This window comes from Loxodonta africana, chromosome 15, assembly GCF_030014295.1.
Source record: "Loxodonta africana isolate mLoxAfr1 chromosome 15, mLoxAfr1.hap2, whole genome shotgun sequence".
NCBI lineage: Eukaryota > Metazoa > Chordata > Mammalia > Proboscidea > Elephantidae > Loxodonta > Loxodonta africana.
In genome coordinates, this window is record NC_087356.1 from 14,844,556 (window position 1) to 14,860,531 (window position 15,976).

The following is a 15,976-nucleotide window of genomic DNA, read 5'->3' on the forward strand; positions in this document are numbered from 1 at the left end:
TTTCGGTCTTTCTTCCCATGGATTTATCAACCTTAATATTTTATAGATACAAAAACTGTCTTTTTTCCATCTCATTAACTCCTGCTCTCATCTTTATCAGTTTTCTTTCTTTGGGTTTAGTTTGTTCTTTTCCTAACTTCTTCAGATGGATGTATGGAACAATGGTTTTCAGCTCTAATATATGCATTTAATTTCAACTCTAAATATGGCCCTGGTACGCCTCCCACAAATTATGATGCGTGATATTTTCACTAATGCACAGTCCAAAATATTTTCTAATTTTTTTATTTCTTCTTTGACCCATGGGTTATTTAGAAATGTATTTTGTAATTTCCAGACGCACGAGAGTTTTTTAGTTATCTTTTTATTATTGATTTCCATCTTAATTGTATTATGGTCGGAGAGCATAATCTGGAGGATTTAATTCCTTTACAACGTTGAGATTGCTTTCTAGTCGAACATACGTATGGTCAATTTTTGTAAATGTTCTACATGTACTCGAAAACAAACGTGTACTCTGCAGTTCTTGGGTGCACTGTTCTTTATCTGTTCACAAAGTATAGGTTGTTAAATGTTTCTTCAGGCCTTCCGTCTCTGTACTCATGTTTGTTCCCCTTGTTCTACTATTTACAAGGCATGTTAAAATCTCCCACTGAATGTGATTTTGCATATTTCTCCATGTATTCCTGCCAGTTTTCACTTTAAATACACTGAAGCTATTACTAGGTACATAACCCACCCCCCGAAAAAAAAACTACTACTAGGTACATAGGAACCTAGAACTGTTTTATCTTCCTGGTGAGTAGAATCTTATTTAACGTGTCCCTCCTCGTCTTGGGCAATGCTTTTTGTCTTAGAGTTTTCTTCATTTATAGGAAATACAGCTACACATTAGCTTTCCTTTGGTTAGTGTCTACGTGATGTAACATTTCCTATCTTCTTTTAACCTTTCTCTTGTAAGCTGCATATAGCTGATTTTTAAAAAATGTTTATCTTTTAATTACAGCATGTATGTAATCTGTGTAACTGCTGATATCCTCGGGTACAAATCTACCATATTGCTAAGTGCTTTCTGTTTGTCATGCCTCTCATTTCTTCTCTTTTGGATTATCATTTATTAATCCATTTTTCCCTCTACTAGCTTGGAAGTTACATATTTTACCATACTTTTCGGGTTACCCTACAGATTACAACATGCACCTTCAGCTAACAAAGTCTAATGTTAACTGGTTGACTGGTACCTTTACACTCATTCCAAGTAATGCCAGAACCTTAGATCACTTGATTTACTCCATCCTCCCAACTTATGTGCCACTATTGTCTTATATTTTAATTCTCTATATATTTTCAACCTCATAAGACATTATAATTGTTTTATACAGTCATTATTCATTTAGCTACCATGTTCACTGATACATACTCTCCCCTACATCAGTGTTTTTAAAATATTCCTTGGGTGATTCTATTGTGTACCCAGTGTTAAGAACCACTGTCTCCCTAAAATGTCTGCCTGCCCCTTGTCTAGTTCCCCTCCAACACATCTTTCCCATGAATGCTGGAGGAACACCAGTCCATGTGACTTCCCCCAAATCTTTCAATGGCTCACTGCTGGATTGAGCAAAATACTCTTTAACACAATGTATAAACTTTCTTAACGTGCCCCCTACCTAACTCTAACACCTTACCCCCCTCATGCTCCATTTGTCCCCTAATACTCTCCAGTGGTATTTAGCTACATTACCCAGAGTACACAAGATTTTATGGAAAACATGCTATTCCTCATACCTGAACTGCCCTTTTATATATCTGACAAATTGCTCCTAGTCCTCTAAGATCCAGGCACTTCCCCTGGGCAGTCTTCTTGTGCTTTGTGATAGAGCTGGGCACCCTTTTTAGAGCATCCTATACAGAATGCAGAAATCCGCAGGAATGTTGTCCCTACTGGTCTAGTTGCTCCAGAAGGGCATGGATAGCCTTAATCATGTTTGTGCCCCAATTTCCTAGTCCAGCAGGAGAGCGAGAATGAGAAATTCTGGGCCTAAATGTGGTTCATCTATAAAAATGGGACAATAGTAACAATTCCTGTAATGTTTTTCTTTTGTGCTATTTTCAATCTCAAATGAGAGTCTATGTAAAAAAGCTTTAAAAATTAAAGGAGTATATACAAAGATTAATGGTTTGGGGTTGGGGCAATTCTGTTTCACATACTTTATTAAAAAGAATTTGTAAACTAAACACAGTTAGCTTTATTTTATTCCTAACCCAAACCAAACCCGTTGCTGTTGAATCGATTCCAACTCATAGGCGCCCTGTAGGACAGAGTAGAGCTGCCCCATAGGATTTCCAAGGCTCTAATCTTTACGGAAGCAGACTACCACATCTTTCTCCCAAGGAGCGGCTGGTGGGTTCTGGACCAGTGACCTTTTCGGTTTGCAGCCAAGCGCTTTAACCACTGTGCCACCAGAGCTCCTATTTTGTTCCTAGGAGATTTATTACTTTGAGCATCAGCAGAGAATGACTCACTTTGTAACCCTGTGCCTGAATGGTTGGGAATAAATTACCTTTCTAATGTGTGAAGGAGAGCTTGGACTTCACAGTGCAATCACTTAGAATTTTTTTTTTCTTAGCCAGTGCAACCCTTTTAAAATGAAATCTAATATGGAATCCTAAATACATGGAATAAATTAAAGAGTCACATCGTGGTTGACGCAGGAGTGAGGGCTTCTCATAGCAAAGCACTGAAAAACGATTACCCTCTTGTTAAGTCCAGAGTCTTAGGCAGGCTTCCATTAAGTTCTTTTCAACTAGAAACTTTACTAACTGCTTTGCCATGCCAACAACCAACAGAGCATTTAAAGGTAAATTTATTAAAGCTTAGGATAGCTGTTTCTACAGCTTGTATAATATGGCTACAAAACAACAGTCATTCATTGAATGTTACTAAATTCTTATGAGGAACACTTTTCTCTACTAAAGCCAAGCATCGTGGTGCTGAACCCCTTGTAAAGCAGACTACTTGTCTGCAGGGACCTCACCTATCAGAAGTCAGTTATCCTGAGAAGAGAGTTCACAGCTTTTTCTCTGACACTCATAATTTACCGAAGTCTTAAGAGACTAAGAGGTATTTGTGAGTTTCAAATACAAAAATGGGATTAAAGTGTTTGTAAAGATAAACTGTGGTATAAAATGAAAGGTACTGTTTGTGACTTACACAACCTTCAGGAAAAAGTACACGTTCAGAATCTGACATAAAACTAAGTAAAATATTTTGTTAGTAAAATATCTCTGCTTTTTAAAATAGCTCAAACCTATAATTAAGTGAACTAATTTTGATAAAATGTTTTAAGATGACAGTTTGCAAAAAGAAAAGCTAAACACATTTCAATCAATATGTAGGCATATTTTATTTTTCAAGAGTAAAATGTCAGTTTTACTTCGAAGTATTCAAGTACAAAAAATGAGAAATGATATACCTGTTAAGTATGTATGTATATATATAGACTGTTAAGAAAAGGCTAGAAATAATCAAATTGTTTGGCAAATACTACTAAGGCACTTTGAATTCAAATATCCCTTGAGATGTGAATTACCTGGATTTTTTAACATCTTTAATATTCAGATGTTCGCTTATTTGCTTTAAAAAATGGTTTTTAATAGGATAATTCAACTTCATTATTTTTCCCTAGAAGATAAGCATTTTAAACAAGTATAAAACACATCCTAATGAAAATCATGTGATACGCCCAGTTTCAAAAGGTATTTATACTAGAAAAGAATTTATATGCCTGGATGTTTTTACCTTTAAACATATTTTCTTTCAATACATAAACTGCTGTAAGTCATACTGAAGCCCAGAAGGTCATCATGTTACATAATTTGATACAAAAGCTTAGTATCATGTTACCAACTAGGTAAACACACCAAAAATTAAGAATTTCTATAAAACTAGTCAAAAGTTAGACAGGTTTAGGCATATAATACATTTCAAAACATTTCCAAAATTTTACGTTAGTGTGTACAAAAAAAAAAGGTTTGTCTTGGGACATAAATGCAATCAGGCAGCCATAATATGCAGTTCTGTATTTTAAATGGCACTGAAAATTAGCACTTTGGTATGATGCATTCCCTGCGAAGTTACAATGAAGTTGGCAACAGGGAGAAACCATCTAGATTCCTCTCAAACCAGCAACTTAAACATTTCTACCAACAGCAAATATGTAAGTAATACCGTCCACCCTCACATATGTAATTGACCTTATATTTGAAAATATTTTTCCATAAATGGCATTTCTTGTGTCCATCCACCAGATACAGAATAAGAAATACAGCAAATGTAAAAACAGCAAAGAAAATCAAAGCATACTTCAAACTTTTTAATAACTTTTACTTGTAATGATCTTCTGTGATAGGTAGTTCTAGAATGACTGTCTTATATAAAATTGGAGCTGAAAAGAGAAAAAAAAATCCTTTTGATTAGTACAATTACAAAAAACATACAGGAAATGAAAATTACCAGAATCATTAGTTTTATAAAGCTTTCATAGAAAGAACAAATACACACCTAATATACTGTAGAATATTTAGCTGTAAGATTTGGAGGGGGGGACACCAAACCATATTTTCTTGAGGATAAATGCCTTCTGAGCTCTCCAACAGTGTAAGTTTGGCCATTATTTAGTTTAAAAAAAAAAAAAGCACACACTAATGGTTCTCAAGTGGAGCAGAGTGATAATTCTTACAAGGGAAATGTATCATCTTTCACATATGAAATAAAATCGGGGAATCCAATTTTAGTAACAGTGAATTAAGATAAAAGGATAAGAAGGTAAAAGGTCCCTTAGCTTTTTAATTCAAAGCATGACAAAAAAAAAAGGGGGGGCAATAAATCATATTTATAGTTCATCTTCTGGAAATGCAATTCTTTAGCTAAATAATACATGAGTAAAACATAGCTATTATACTATCGTATTCATTCTTTCAACAAACAACCGCGTACCTCCTATGTGCCAGGCTGGTCTAGGCTCCAGGGATGGCTACATCAGTAAACAAAGATCCACACCCCTGCAGAGCGGTCATTAGAGGACCACATACGAGAACTCCTTTTCTCTTCCCCAAAAAACTATAAAATCCACAGGCTGAGTAAATTCACCAAAATCTTATGGATTTACTTTTCTTCTCCTCATTTCAAAATTGGAAAAGCCACTGTGAGCCAAGATTATGTTTTCCTAACTATTTTGAAATGGAGTTGCAATATTCTGGAAATACTAGACATGGTGGTAAAATTAAAACAGAAGAAGTGTTGCTCTGTGAGGAACCTAAGGAGAACTTGAGGCTACTAAAGCAGAGGTAGTTGGAGTAGATGGAGGCAAAGACTCAAAAAGGTAGCATGCTAAGTAAAGTGAGCCACAATGAATTTCAACAACAGTCAAATAGGACATTTTAAGTGGGAGAAATAAAATGAGGCACACGAAGTACAGAAAGGAATTAACAAAAAGGGGTGAAAAAAATACTTATTTTCTAAAACTTTGGTAACTTTAACACATACCCCAAACCTATCAGCCTTGAGATTATCGTCCAAACGCTACTCATGGCCGCCCCACTGTACTGGAGCCCCTCTACCTTCCTCTGCACCTTTACGTCCACCAATCGGTTCACAAGCTCTGACATCAAAGCACAGGAGTTCCAATCGATAGCCTTGTTCCCTTATCAAAATAAAAATTCTCACGGAATTGGTATCAGTAATAGTTGTTAAAAATAAAAAAAAGTGAGCCTAAGAATTAGCTGTATTTTATATGAGTCCCCAGCGAAGCGCACAGCTTCCATTTATATTGGTAGGTCAGCAGTCGCTAGCTGTGTATTAGAGGCACAGGTCGGGCTACAAAAGAAGAGCAGCCAGTTCTGTTTGTTTGTTTTCCCCCAGCTAACCAACCTTTTCTACAGTGTGATGTGTTTTGGTTTTCTTCATTCACTTTGGAAAATACTTACTGGGCACCTACTGTGTGCCAGGCACTGTTCTAAATGCTGGAGAAACCTCAGTGAACAAGATGGACAAAGTCTCTGACCTGAGGAGCTGACACTTTAGTTGCAAGAGGCAGATAAGGAATAAGGAAACAGACAGTGAAGAAGTGCTATGAAGAAAATCAAACAGGGCAACGAGACAAAGTCACAGGTGGAGAGCGGGACAGGGCCACAACAGATAGGCTGGTCAAGGACTACTTACTTCTTCCGATCCTTGTCTTTCTTGCTACCGGTTGCAAGAAAGGACTGGTTCTGGAATATTTCACAGGTAGCTTTCTTTTTAGAAAAAGCAGCCATTTCTTCTTCCAAAAGTCTTCTCTTTTCTTCAAGCTTCACTCTCTCTTCGTGGTGAACTCTTTTAAGGTGTTCAAATTTGGCCTGGAGCTGGGGAAACAAAGGTGCAATTCTCACTAATGACACAGAGTGGCAGCATATCCACAGGAATGTGCTCTGTCTCAGGAAAACAAGGGATCGCCTTCATCTTCACAAGGTCTCCATCCTCACAAGGTCTCAAAAGTTGATCCTCAGGGTAAAAGTTTAGACGTGGAATTGCCTTGGTAACTTTAATTTTAAATGACTCCCCATGCCAAGAATGCTTGAACCAAATGTAACAAAAATTACAGCCATGAGCAAAACTCAATTTTTCAAACGTTTGACCTTTTCCTACTGAGTTTTTTTTCCTAGCTCTACATTTTCCCCACATAGCTTTTTCAAATAAAGTTTCTCAAATCCATGCTCAATAAAAATACATTCATTAAAAGATACTATGTGTAGCCAGACAGGTGTTGAGAGTTATTCCGCTGAAGTCCTCTAGAACAACAACAACAAAAAAGTCTACTGCCGTCAAGTCACGTCCAACTCATAGCGACCCTATAGGACAGAGTAGAACTGCCCCATAAGGTTTCCGAGGAGCAGCTAGCAGATTCAAACTGCTGACCTTCTGGTTAACAGCCAGGCTCTTAACCACTGTGCCACTAGGGTTCCAAAATCCTCTAGAAAGCAACTGTTAATGTCGAGAACCTTAAAAATCTATTACATTTTTCTACAGTCATTCTCCTTCTTGAAATTTAAACTAAATAAGGAAACCCTAAATTCAGAGAAAGCTTTATACATAAGAATTCACTGTAGGAGAATTTACACCATAATGAAAAAAAACTAAGTGTCCAAGAGATAAAGTAAAAAAAAAAAATTATGCGAAATACTCAATGAAGCCACTAAAACAAGTTCTACAGAAGTTGATAACATTACATGAGATTTCCCTTGTAAGTGAAAACAGCAGAAATGCAGAAGAAAAAATAGTTAAAAGACATCATTCAGCATATTTTCATTTACCTGGGGCTTGAAATCATCTTGATAAACCATAAGAAGGGAACAAAGTCACCTTGGATGCCAGCAGTGACAGGCCTGTGTTTGACTTTATTTTTTTCCACATGTTAAAGAACATCTTGTATGTATCATGGAAATCATGTTTATCAAAGCTATGAATGGCATAACTCCATGGGGCAGTTCTACTCTGTCCTATAAGATCACTATGAGTCGGAACCAACTGCACAGCAACGCGTTTGGTTTCGGTTATGAATGGCATAAAGCTCAGAAATTACTAATAGATAAAACTCCTAAAGCCACTGGCGTTGAGTCAATTCTGACTCACCTGGTCTACAGGCTGTAAATCTCCATGGAAGCAGACTGCCACATCTTTCTCCCAAGGAGCCGCTGGTGGTTTCAAACTGTCGACCTTTTGGTTAGCAGTTGGTCACTCTAACTACTGTGCCACCAGGGCTCCTTAATAGATACAAAGGAAGTTAAAAAAAAAGGCTTATAAGAAAAAAGAAAAGCTATTTTACATTTTTACCATGATGCCTGGCATATAGTAAAAAAAAAAAAAATTTTTTTTTTTTTTTTTTTTTTGCATATAGTAAGCACCCAATAAATATTAGTCATTATTTTAAAATTAAGAAAAAAAAAGCTCACCTTTCTCCAACCCCTGCCCTGGGCTAAGGGCTCCCTCCCCTGTGCTCCATTAGGACCATAAAAGAAGCCCTAAGAACAGCAAGTCCTGGGTAACTGTTCACATGACCACCGCTGCCTCAGCACAGGAGCTATGCCTTTTCCCTCTACATACCCCCGGCACCTAGCAGTCCGTTATTCACTACAACAGGCACAAATGCTCAGGAAAAGATTCTGAAAGATGTTGAAGGACTGGTAACAAGATGAAATGTAAACGAAATGTATGTGAAGTCCTGCATTTAAATCCAAAGAATCAATTCTACAAGAAAGAATGTTTCCTGGTTTAATTATGGTTTACCTAATAAGAATCAGGGGCTTCAGCTGACTCACTACTCATCAGCTGAGTGACAGCCTGCCAAGAACACAAGCACAGTGTCTAGAAACTAGATGAAGAAAGTTATTTTTTTTTTTCTCTTGGTCCTCTGGCAGGGTCAGATACACGTAAGATGAGTAATTTCAGTTCTGGGCAGCAACCTAGCGTTGATGCAGAAAGCGGGGTTCGGCGTCTAGAACAGACGGCACATAATAGTGGGGGAAGTATTCCACTAAGAGGCTGAGGGTGGATAGCAGAGAGCTAAAATGCAGCCTAATAAAAACTACATGTGCAAAATATGGACTAGTTGTCACGGGAGCCAGTGAGCCCCCGATAGGACATGTATTCAGATGGAAACCAGACAGAGTTGAAACAGATGACAAACGTAGCTCCTTCCAACCTAAGACTCTTTTATCCCAGAGGCTGCCCTTCCAGAGAAATACCACTTCCTTAGTTCTGTTCGGTTCCTGCTTTTAACAAAAATAGATACTGAATGTATTTGTGTGTTTAGAGGGTGGTCTCACCTAGCTGTCACGCATACCAGGGGTGTAAATAAAAAGAGGGGAGCATGTGCGTACTCCGAGCACGCGTGCACCCCTGTACATGTGGGAGAGGGGCAGAGAGAAGGGTGAAGCTGGCAAAGGGAGGACACGGGGGCAGATTTATATATACCTCCGACTGCTTAAATGGAGGCTCATGCTTGAGTATCTTAAAAAGATACAGAGTACTTCATATATCATTCATGAAGTTGACTATAAATTCCAGGAACACTGTGAAGACAAAAACTAAAGAAAAAAAGGAGGAAGAGGGTTCACAGCTTTGACAACAGCGGCCCGTTCCACATACATGAAGCATATTACCACTCACTCGTGGTTCTGTTCAGAAGCCCTAGTGGCTCACTGGTTAAGTGTTCAGCTGCTAACCAAAAGAACAGCAGTTCAAACCCGTCAGCTGCTCCCTGAGAGAAAAGACCTGGCCATCTGCTCCCGTAAAGATTACAGTGTAGGGAAACGGTATGGGACAGTTCCACTCTGTCCTACAGGGTGCTATGAGTCAGAATCACCTGGACGGCACATAAGAGTAACACAAGAGGCACACAAGAGTAACAACGTGGTTCCTACAACAGGCGTAAATTCAAACACATTTCCAAATACTCAAAAAATTAAAAACCAAGGGATCTTTTGTGCTGTTCATGACTAGTCGTCAATGCTCTTATGCTTGGATCACTGACAGGGCACCCCCGCTGGGTCTTTAGTAAACACTACTTATGAGACTATTGTTCAATGATCCTTCTAAAAACACCCTTTCTTAGAAATGAGAAATGAATGCCAAAGAAAACATTTCTCTCCTGTTGAACGCACAGGCGTCTTTAATCTGAGCTGTAGCTCCCTGTGGCCCCTTTTGCCCTGACCACCTAAAAGTCAGAGCAAAAGGCTATGTGTCCTTTAAGAAGTCACCTGACCAGGCCCCTCAGCTGCACTTCTGTGCAGCCCGCTCTCCTGGCCCAGTATTATATGGCTCCTGCTCTCTTCCGTTCCCATGGTTATAATACATCTGAAGGTTTCTTGTTTTTTTAAACTGTAAATCGTCTAGCATATTTTTTGGAAGTATGGGGGCATAAATATTAAGTTAACATATTATACTAAGAAACAGACTTACATATAAAATGGGGAAGTTTTAATATTTCGATTATGGCTACGTGCTTTACTTGAAGGATATACACTGTCCTTTTTCTTGTAGTGGGGAGGGGCTATGGGAAATCTGTCATAGATAAGATGCCTCCTCATTAGTTCATTTAGAATGATGGTAATAAAGAAGCAGAAAAGGTAACATTTAAGCAGTATTTCCAGTTAAGATACCATTTGTCCAGTGCTTCTCATTACTGTGGTTATCCAGCGTTCACATACTGCCATCTAAGTGCATGTTACTTTAAGCAAATGATCTATGAAAATCTAGATTTATACAAAACATAAATAAGGGATATTTGTAGCATAAATAACAGGGTCCTCTAATACACACTTTAAGAATGTTTTGGATTACCAAAAATTATTTTATTAGCTGCTGCGAGTTTTTTACTGATATAAATAGCTTTAAAATGCTAAGAGCCCAGTATCAGGTAATGAAATGTCCCTGTATGCCCACAAGAGACCTGGTTTACACCTACCTTTTACTGTCCCAGTTGGAAACCCTGGTGGCGTACTGGTTAAGTGCTACGGCTGCTAACCAAAGGGTCGGCAGTTTGAATCCGCCAGGAGCTCCTTGGAAACTCTATGGGGCAGTTCTATTCTTCCCTATAGGGTTGCTATGAGTCGAAATCGACTCGACGGCACTGGGTTTGTTTTTTTTGGTTTATTGTTCCAGTATAATTATTAAGCCCCGTCTTAGTTATCCAGCACTGCTATGACAGAAATACCACAAGTGGATGGCTCTTAACAGACAGAAATTTATTTTCTCACAGTTTAGGAGGCTAGATGTCCGAATTCAGGTGCCGGCTCTAGGGAAAGGCTTTCTCTCTGTCAGCTCTGGAAGACGGTGCTTGTCTCTTCTGAGCTTCTGGTACTGGGCAATCTTGGCTTCTCTCTCCCCCCATCTCTGCTCTGCTCACTTGTTTAATCTCCTTTATATCTCAAAAGAGACTGGCTCAAGGTATACCCTACACTAATCCTGCCTCATTAACATAACAAAGACAACCCATTCCCAAATGTGATGATAACCACAGGCGCAGAGGTTAGGACTTACGATACATAATTTAGGGGGACACAATTCAATCCATAACACCTCCTTTCCCTCTAAAACTGTCCTAATTAAGACAGTAAATTATACAGTCCCCCTGAGTCCTTGCATCAATAATTCTTGGTCTCACAGGAGGGATGATCACTGACTCGATGCCCTTCTACACAGACGGGCCCTGGTTGCAGGTATTACTAATGCTGGCTATAAACTATGGAAACTGGTCACAAAGTGCCCCTTCATATTAATAAAACGGATCACTGAAATCGATGTCTCTAAAGCTATAAAGTTAAAAGCTTAGAATGCTTTGAATAACTTTTGACTTTGGTACTTCAGGTTTAAAAAGGGCACTTGAACCAAAAACCCAAAACAACAAACAAAAATTCACAAACCATCTAATGACAAATTTTTCCTTTCAATAATTTGGTCTCACTGAATTTTCAATTTTCCTTTTAAATAACACATCACAATTAAATACAATATTCTTCTATTAAAAAAAAAAACATTGCCATCAAGTCAATTCTGACGCGTCTATACGATTTTAAAAGTTAAAAATGGACTATAGACCACTTTTAAATCTCTCTCTTCTCACTGGTGAATTAAGGATGATATATGCGACAACACTAAATTTTAACGCAAATAATGGCCGCCTTCTCTGTTTGTTTGCCAACTGCACCCTCCCCCTGGTGAAGTATTTTTTTTGTAAGCGCACTAGGCTAATTTTTTTACAGCAACAAGTAAGAAAAATTGGCTTAATGGTGCTTATGAAAATACCTCACAAAGGGAGGGCGTAGTCGGCAAACAAATGCAGAAGGCTCATGTTACTTATGTAAAATACAGTAAACTCTTAAAAGTTTTACCCTGATATCACCCTAAGATGAATCTGCTAATTTAAGAAGAAAAAAAAATCACCACCCTTACTTCCATTACAACTCCCTTTCCAACATTCACATTTAAAAATAACTTCGATTTAACATAGTAAAAATGTCTATTCTACCAAAAGCCGTCTATACAGACAATGCACTTCTGATCCAAATTCCAATGACATTTTTTAACGTGATAGAAAAACAAATCACCAACTTCATATGGAAGGGAAAGAAGCCCTAGATAAGTAAAGCATTACTGAAAAAGAAGAAGAAAGTGGGAGGCCTCACTCTACCTGATTTTAGAACCTATTATACAGCCACAGTAGTCAAAACAGCCTGATACTGGTACAAGAACAGACACATAGACCAATGGAACAGAATTGAGAACCCAGATATAAATCCATCCACATATGAGCAGCTGATATTTGACAAAGGCTCAGTGTCAGTTAATTGGGGAAAAGATAGTCCTTTTAACAAATGGTGCTGGCATAACTGGATATCCATTTGCAAAAAAATGAAACAGGACCCATACCTCACACCATGCACAAAAACTAATTCCAAGTGGATCAAAGACCTAAACATGAAGACTAAAACGATAAAGATCATGGAAGAAAAAATAGGGACAATGTAAGGAGCCCTAATACAAGGCATAAACAGAATACAAAACATTACCAAAAACGACAAGGAGAAACCAGATAACTGGGAGCTCCTAAAAATCAAACACCTATGCTCATCTAAAGACTTCACCAAAAGAGTAAAAAGACCACCTACAGACTGGGAAAGAATTTTCAGCTATGACATCTCTGACCAGCGCCTGATCTCTAAAATCTATATGATTCTGTTAAAACTCAACCACAACAAGACAAACAACCCAATCAAGAAGTGGGCAAAGGATATGAACACACACTTCACTAAAGAAGATATTCAGGCAGCTAACAGATATATGAGAAAATGCTCTCGATCATTAGCCATTAGAGAAATGCAAATTAAAATTACGATGAGATTCCATTCCACTCCAACAAGGCTGGCATTAATCCAAAAAACACAACATAATAAATGTTGAGGAGGCTGCAGAGAGATGGGAATGTAAAATGGTACAACCACTTTGGAAATCTATCTGGCGTTTTCTTAAAAAGTTAGAAATAGAACTACCATACAACCCAGAAATCCCACTCCTCGGAATATACCCTAGAGAAATAAGAGCCTTCACACAAACAGATATATGCACACCCATGTTTATTGCAGCTCTGTTTACAATAGCAAAAAGCCGGAAGCAACCGAGGTGTCCATCAACAGATGAATGGTTAAATAAATTGTGGTATATTCACACAATGGAATACTACGCATCGATAAAGAACAGTGACGAATCTGTGAAACATTTCATAACATGCAGGAACCTGGAAGGCATTATGCTGAGTGAAATTAGTCAGAGGCAAAAGGACAAATATTGTATAAGACCACTATTGTAAGATCTTGAGAAATAGTATAAACTGAGAAGAACACATACTTTTGTGGTTACGGGGGTGGGGGAGGGAGGGTGGGAAAGGGTTATTTACTGATTTGTTAGTAGATAAGAACTACTTTAGGTGAAGGGAAGGACAATACTCAATACAGGGAAGGTCAGCTCAACTGGACTGGACCAAAAGCAAAGAAGTTTCCGGGATAAACTGAATGCTTCAAAGGTCAGCGGAGCAAGGGCGGGGGTTTGGGGACCATGGTTTAAGGGGACTTCTAAGTCAATTGGCAAAATAATTCTATTATGAAAATATTCTGCATCCCACTTTGAAATGTGGCGTCTGGGGTCTTAAATGCTAACAAGCGGCCAACTAAGATGCATCAATTTGTCTCAACCCACCTGGATCAAAGGAGAATGAAGAACACCAAGGTCACACGATAACTATGAGCCCAAGAGACAGAAAGGGCCACATCAACCAGAGACTTACATATCATGAGACCAGAAGAACTAGATGGTGCCCAGCCACAACCGATGACTGCCCTGACAGGGAGCACAACAGAGAACCCCTGATGGAGTAGGAGATGTAGACCCCAAATTCTCATAAAAAGACCACACTTAATGGTCTGACTGAGACTAGAGGAATCCCGGTGGTCATGGTCCCCAAACCTTCTGTTGGCCCAGGACAGGAACCATTCCCGAAGACAACTCATCAGACATGGAAGGGACTGGACAATAGGTTGGAGAGAGATGCTGATGAAGAGTGAGCTACTTGTATCAGGTGGACACTTGAGACTGTGTTGGCATCTCCTGTCTGGAGGGGAGATAGGAGGGTAGAGAGGGTTAGAGACTGACAAAATTGTCACGAAAGGAGAGACTGGAAGGAGGGAGTAGGCTGACTCTTTAGGGGGAGGGTAAGTGGGAGTATGGAGTAAGGTGTATATAAGCTTATATGTGACAGACTGACTTGATTTGTAAACTTTCACTTAAAGCACAATAAAAATTAATTTAAAAAAATAAATAAATAAAAATAACTTCAAACTGGGACGTCCTTGAGTAAGAGAAACTAGAGAAGCGTAACATCCAAATGCAACATGTGATCCGGCATTGAACCCTGGTTCAAAAACTAAAACAGAAAGGGCGGGCCCAAGCTGACGTGTGCCATCCGACTGAAGATGCTATAAAACCAGCAAGGTATTTTAAATGGACGCTATGTTCATCTTTAAGATATGTAAAACACTGCTTAGTAAACCAGTCCATCACAAGTCCTTGGTAAACCACTTCAAATTTTAATTTTGGACTATGATTTTTTTTAATCTATATTCAAGAACTATGTGTTAAAATAGCTAACTTTTAAAGAACAATTACCATCTCAACTAAATTCTTGAGATAAAGCTTCCAAATTAAGAGGACACCTGAAAAATACATGCAAATCACATCAAACCAACAGTACTTGCCTCTCTTTCAGCTTCTTTCAATATGGCTTCTTTCTCCTTTACTCGCTGCACAAACGTCTGCTTCATTTCTTCTTCCTTCCTCTGACGTTCGCCATAGAATTCGTGTCTTTTGGCTTCGTAAGTCTCTTGAAGACTAAAAAGTTATTTGTGGTACTCTCATGTTAAAAAGATGACATAACAAACTGGCAGAAACTCATACATTTCATGTTAGGCCTCGTATGTAAGTGAAACCTGTTGGTGTTGGTGAAGAATATTAAATAGACCATGGATTAAAGTGATAAATCTGTCTTGGAAGTAGTACAGCCAGAATGCTCTTTAGAAGCAAGGATGGTGAGTCTCCATCTCACATACTTTGGACATGTTATCTGGAGGGACCAGTCCCCGGAGAAGGACATCATACTTGGTAATGTAGAAGTCAACAAGAAAGAGGAAAACCCTCAACAAGATAGATTGACACAGTGGCTGCAAAAATGGGCTCGAGCATAGCAACAATTTTAAGGATGTCACAGGATCGGGCAATGTTTGATTCTGTCGTACACAGGATCACTCCGAGTCACGATCAACTCAGCGGCACCCAACAACAACAATCTTTATGGAAGCTGACTGCCACATCTTTCTTCTCCAGAGCAGCTGGTGGGTTCGAACTGCCAACCTTTCCGTTAGCAGCCAAGCACTTTAACTACTGCACCACCAGGAGTCCTCCAGAAGGGGTTAATACATGCAATTCTTAGTTTATTATGCTACCAGACGTTTAAGAAAACACGAAGAAGTTAGATACACAGGTTGAGGAAATGTAAAAATTTAACCTCATCTGTTGTTAAATCTTGCAAAAGGACTTCCTGCCGTAGCAGCACTGATCTGAGGTTCTCCTCACCTTCGTCCCTTTGTGTCTTTTCTGAGAAGGACTAATAACCAGAAAGGACGGCAATGCAAGTAACAAAACAGAATAAGAATCTTCAGTCTCCGTGACAGAGTTTAAGACAGTGTCTGTCCTAAGGATTTCACGTTTTCTTCCATGCAAATTTGTTCTGGAATGCTACATCAAATCAAATTTGATTTACTATGTTAAGGATTAGAGAGTTTCAGGTGTAATGCGTTTTAATTTTTCAAAAAAAGTCAGAAATGTAGCGCC

The 15,976-nt window shown here is 38.6% G+C and overlaps 1 protein-coding gene across 3 annotated transcripts in view; it reads right to left on the reverse strand.

Moving 5' to 3' along the window:
- Positions 1 to 4,360: 4,360 nt before the first annotated feature.
- The window catches only part of SEPTIN10 (septin 10), a 62,974-nt gene continuing 51,358 nt past the window's right edge, over positions 4,361 to 15,976 (reverse strand). For 2 of the 3 annotated variants that reach the window (XM_064268610.1, XM_064268609.1), the window contains exons 9-11: positions 14,845 to 14,977; positions 6,221 to 6,402; positions 4,361 to 4,445 (exon numbers count right to left, since the gene is read on the reverse strand). In XM_064268610.1, the coding sequence (XP_064124680.1) occupies positions 4,430 to 4,445; positions 6,221 to 6,402; positions 14,845 to 14,977 (331 nt within the window). In that variant the 3' untranslated portion in view covers positions 4,361 to 4,429. Of the gene's footprint in view, positions 4,446 to 5,566; positions 5,703 to 6,220; positions 6,403 to 14,844; positions 14,978 to 15,976 lie in introns of those variants that run through there. The other variant, XM_064268611.1, reaches the window with a different exon arrangement.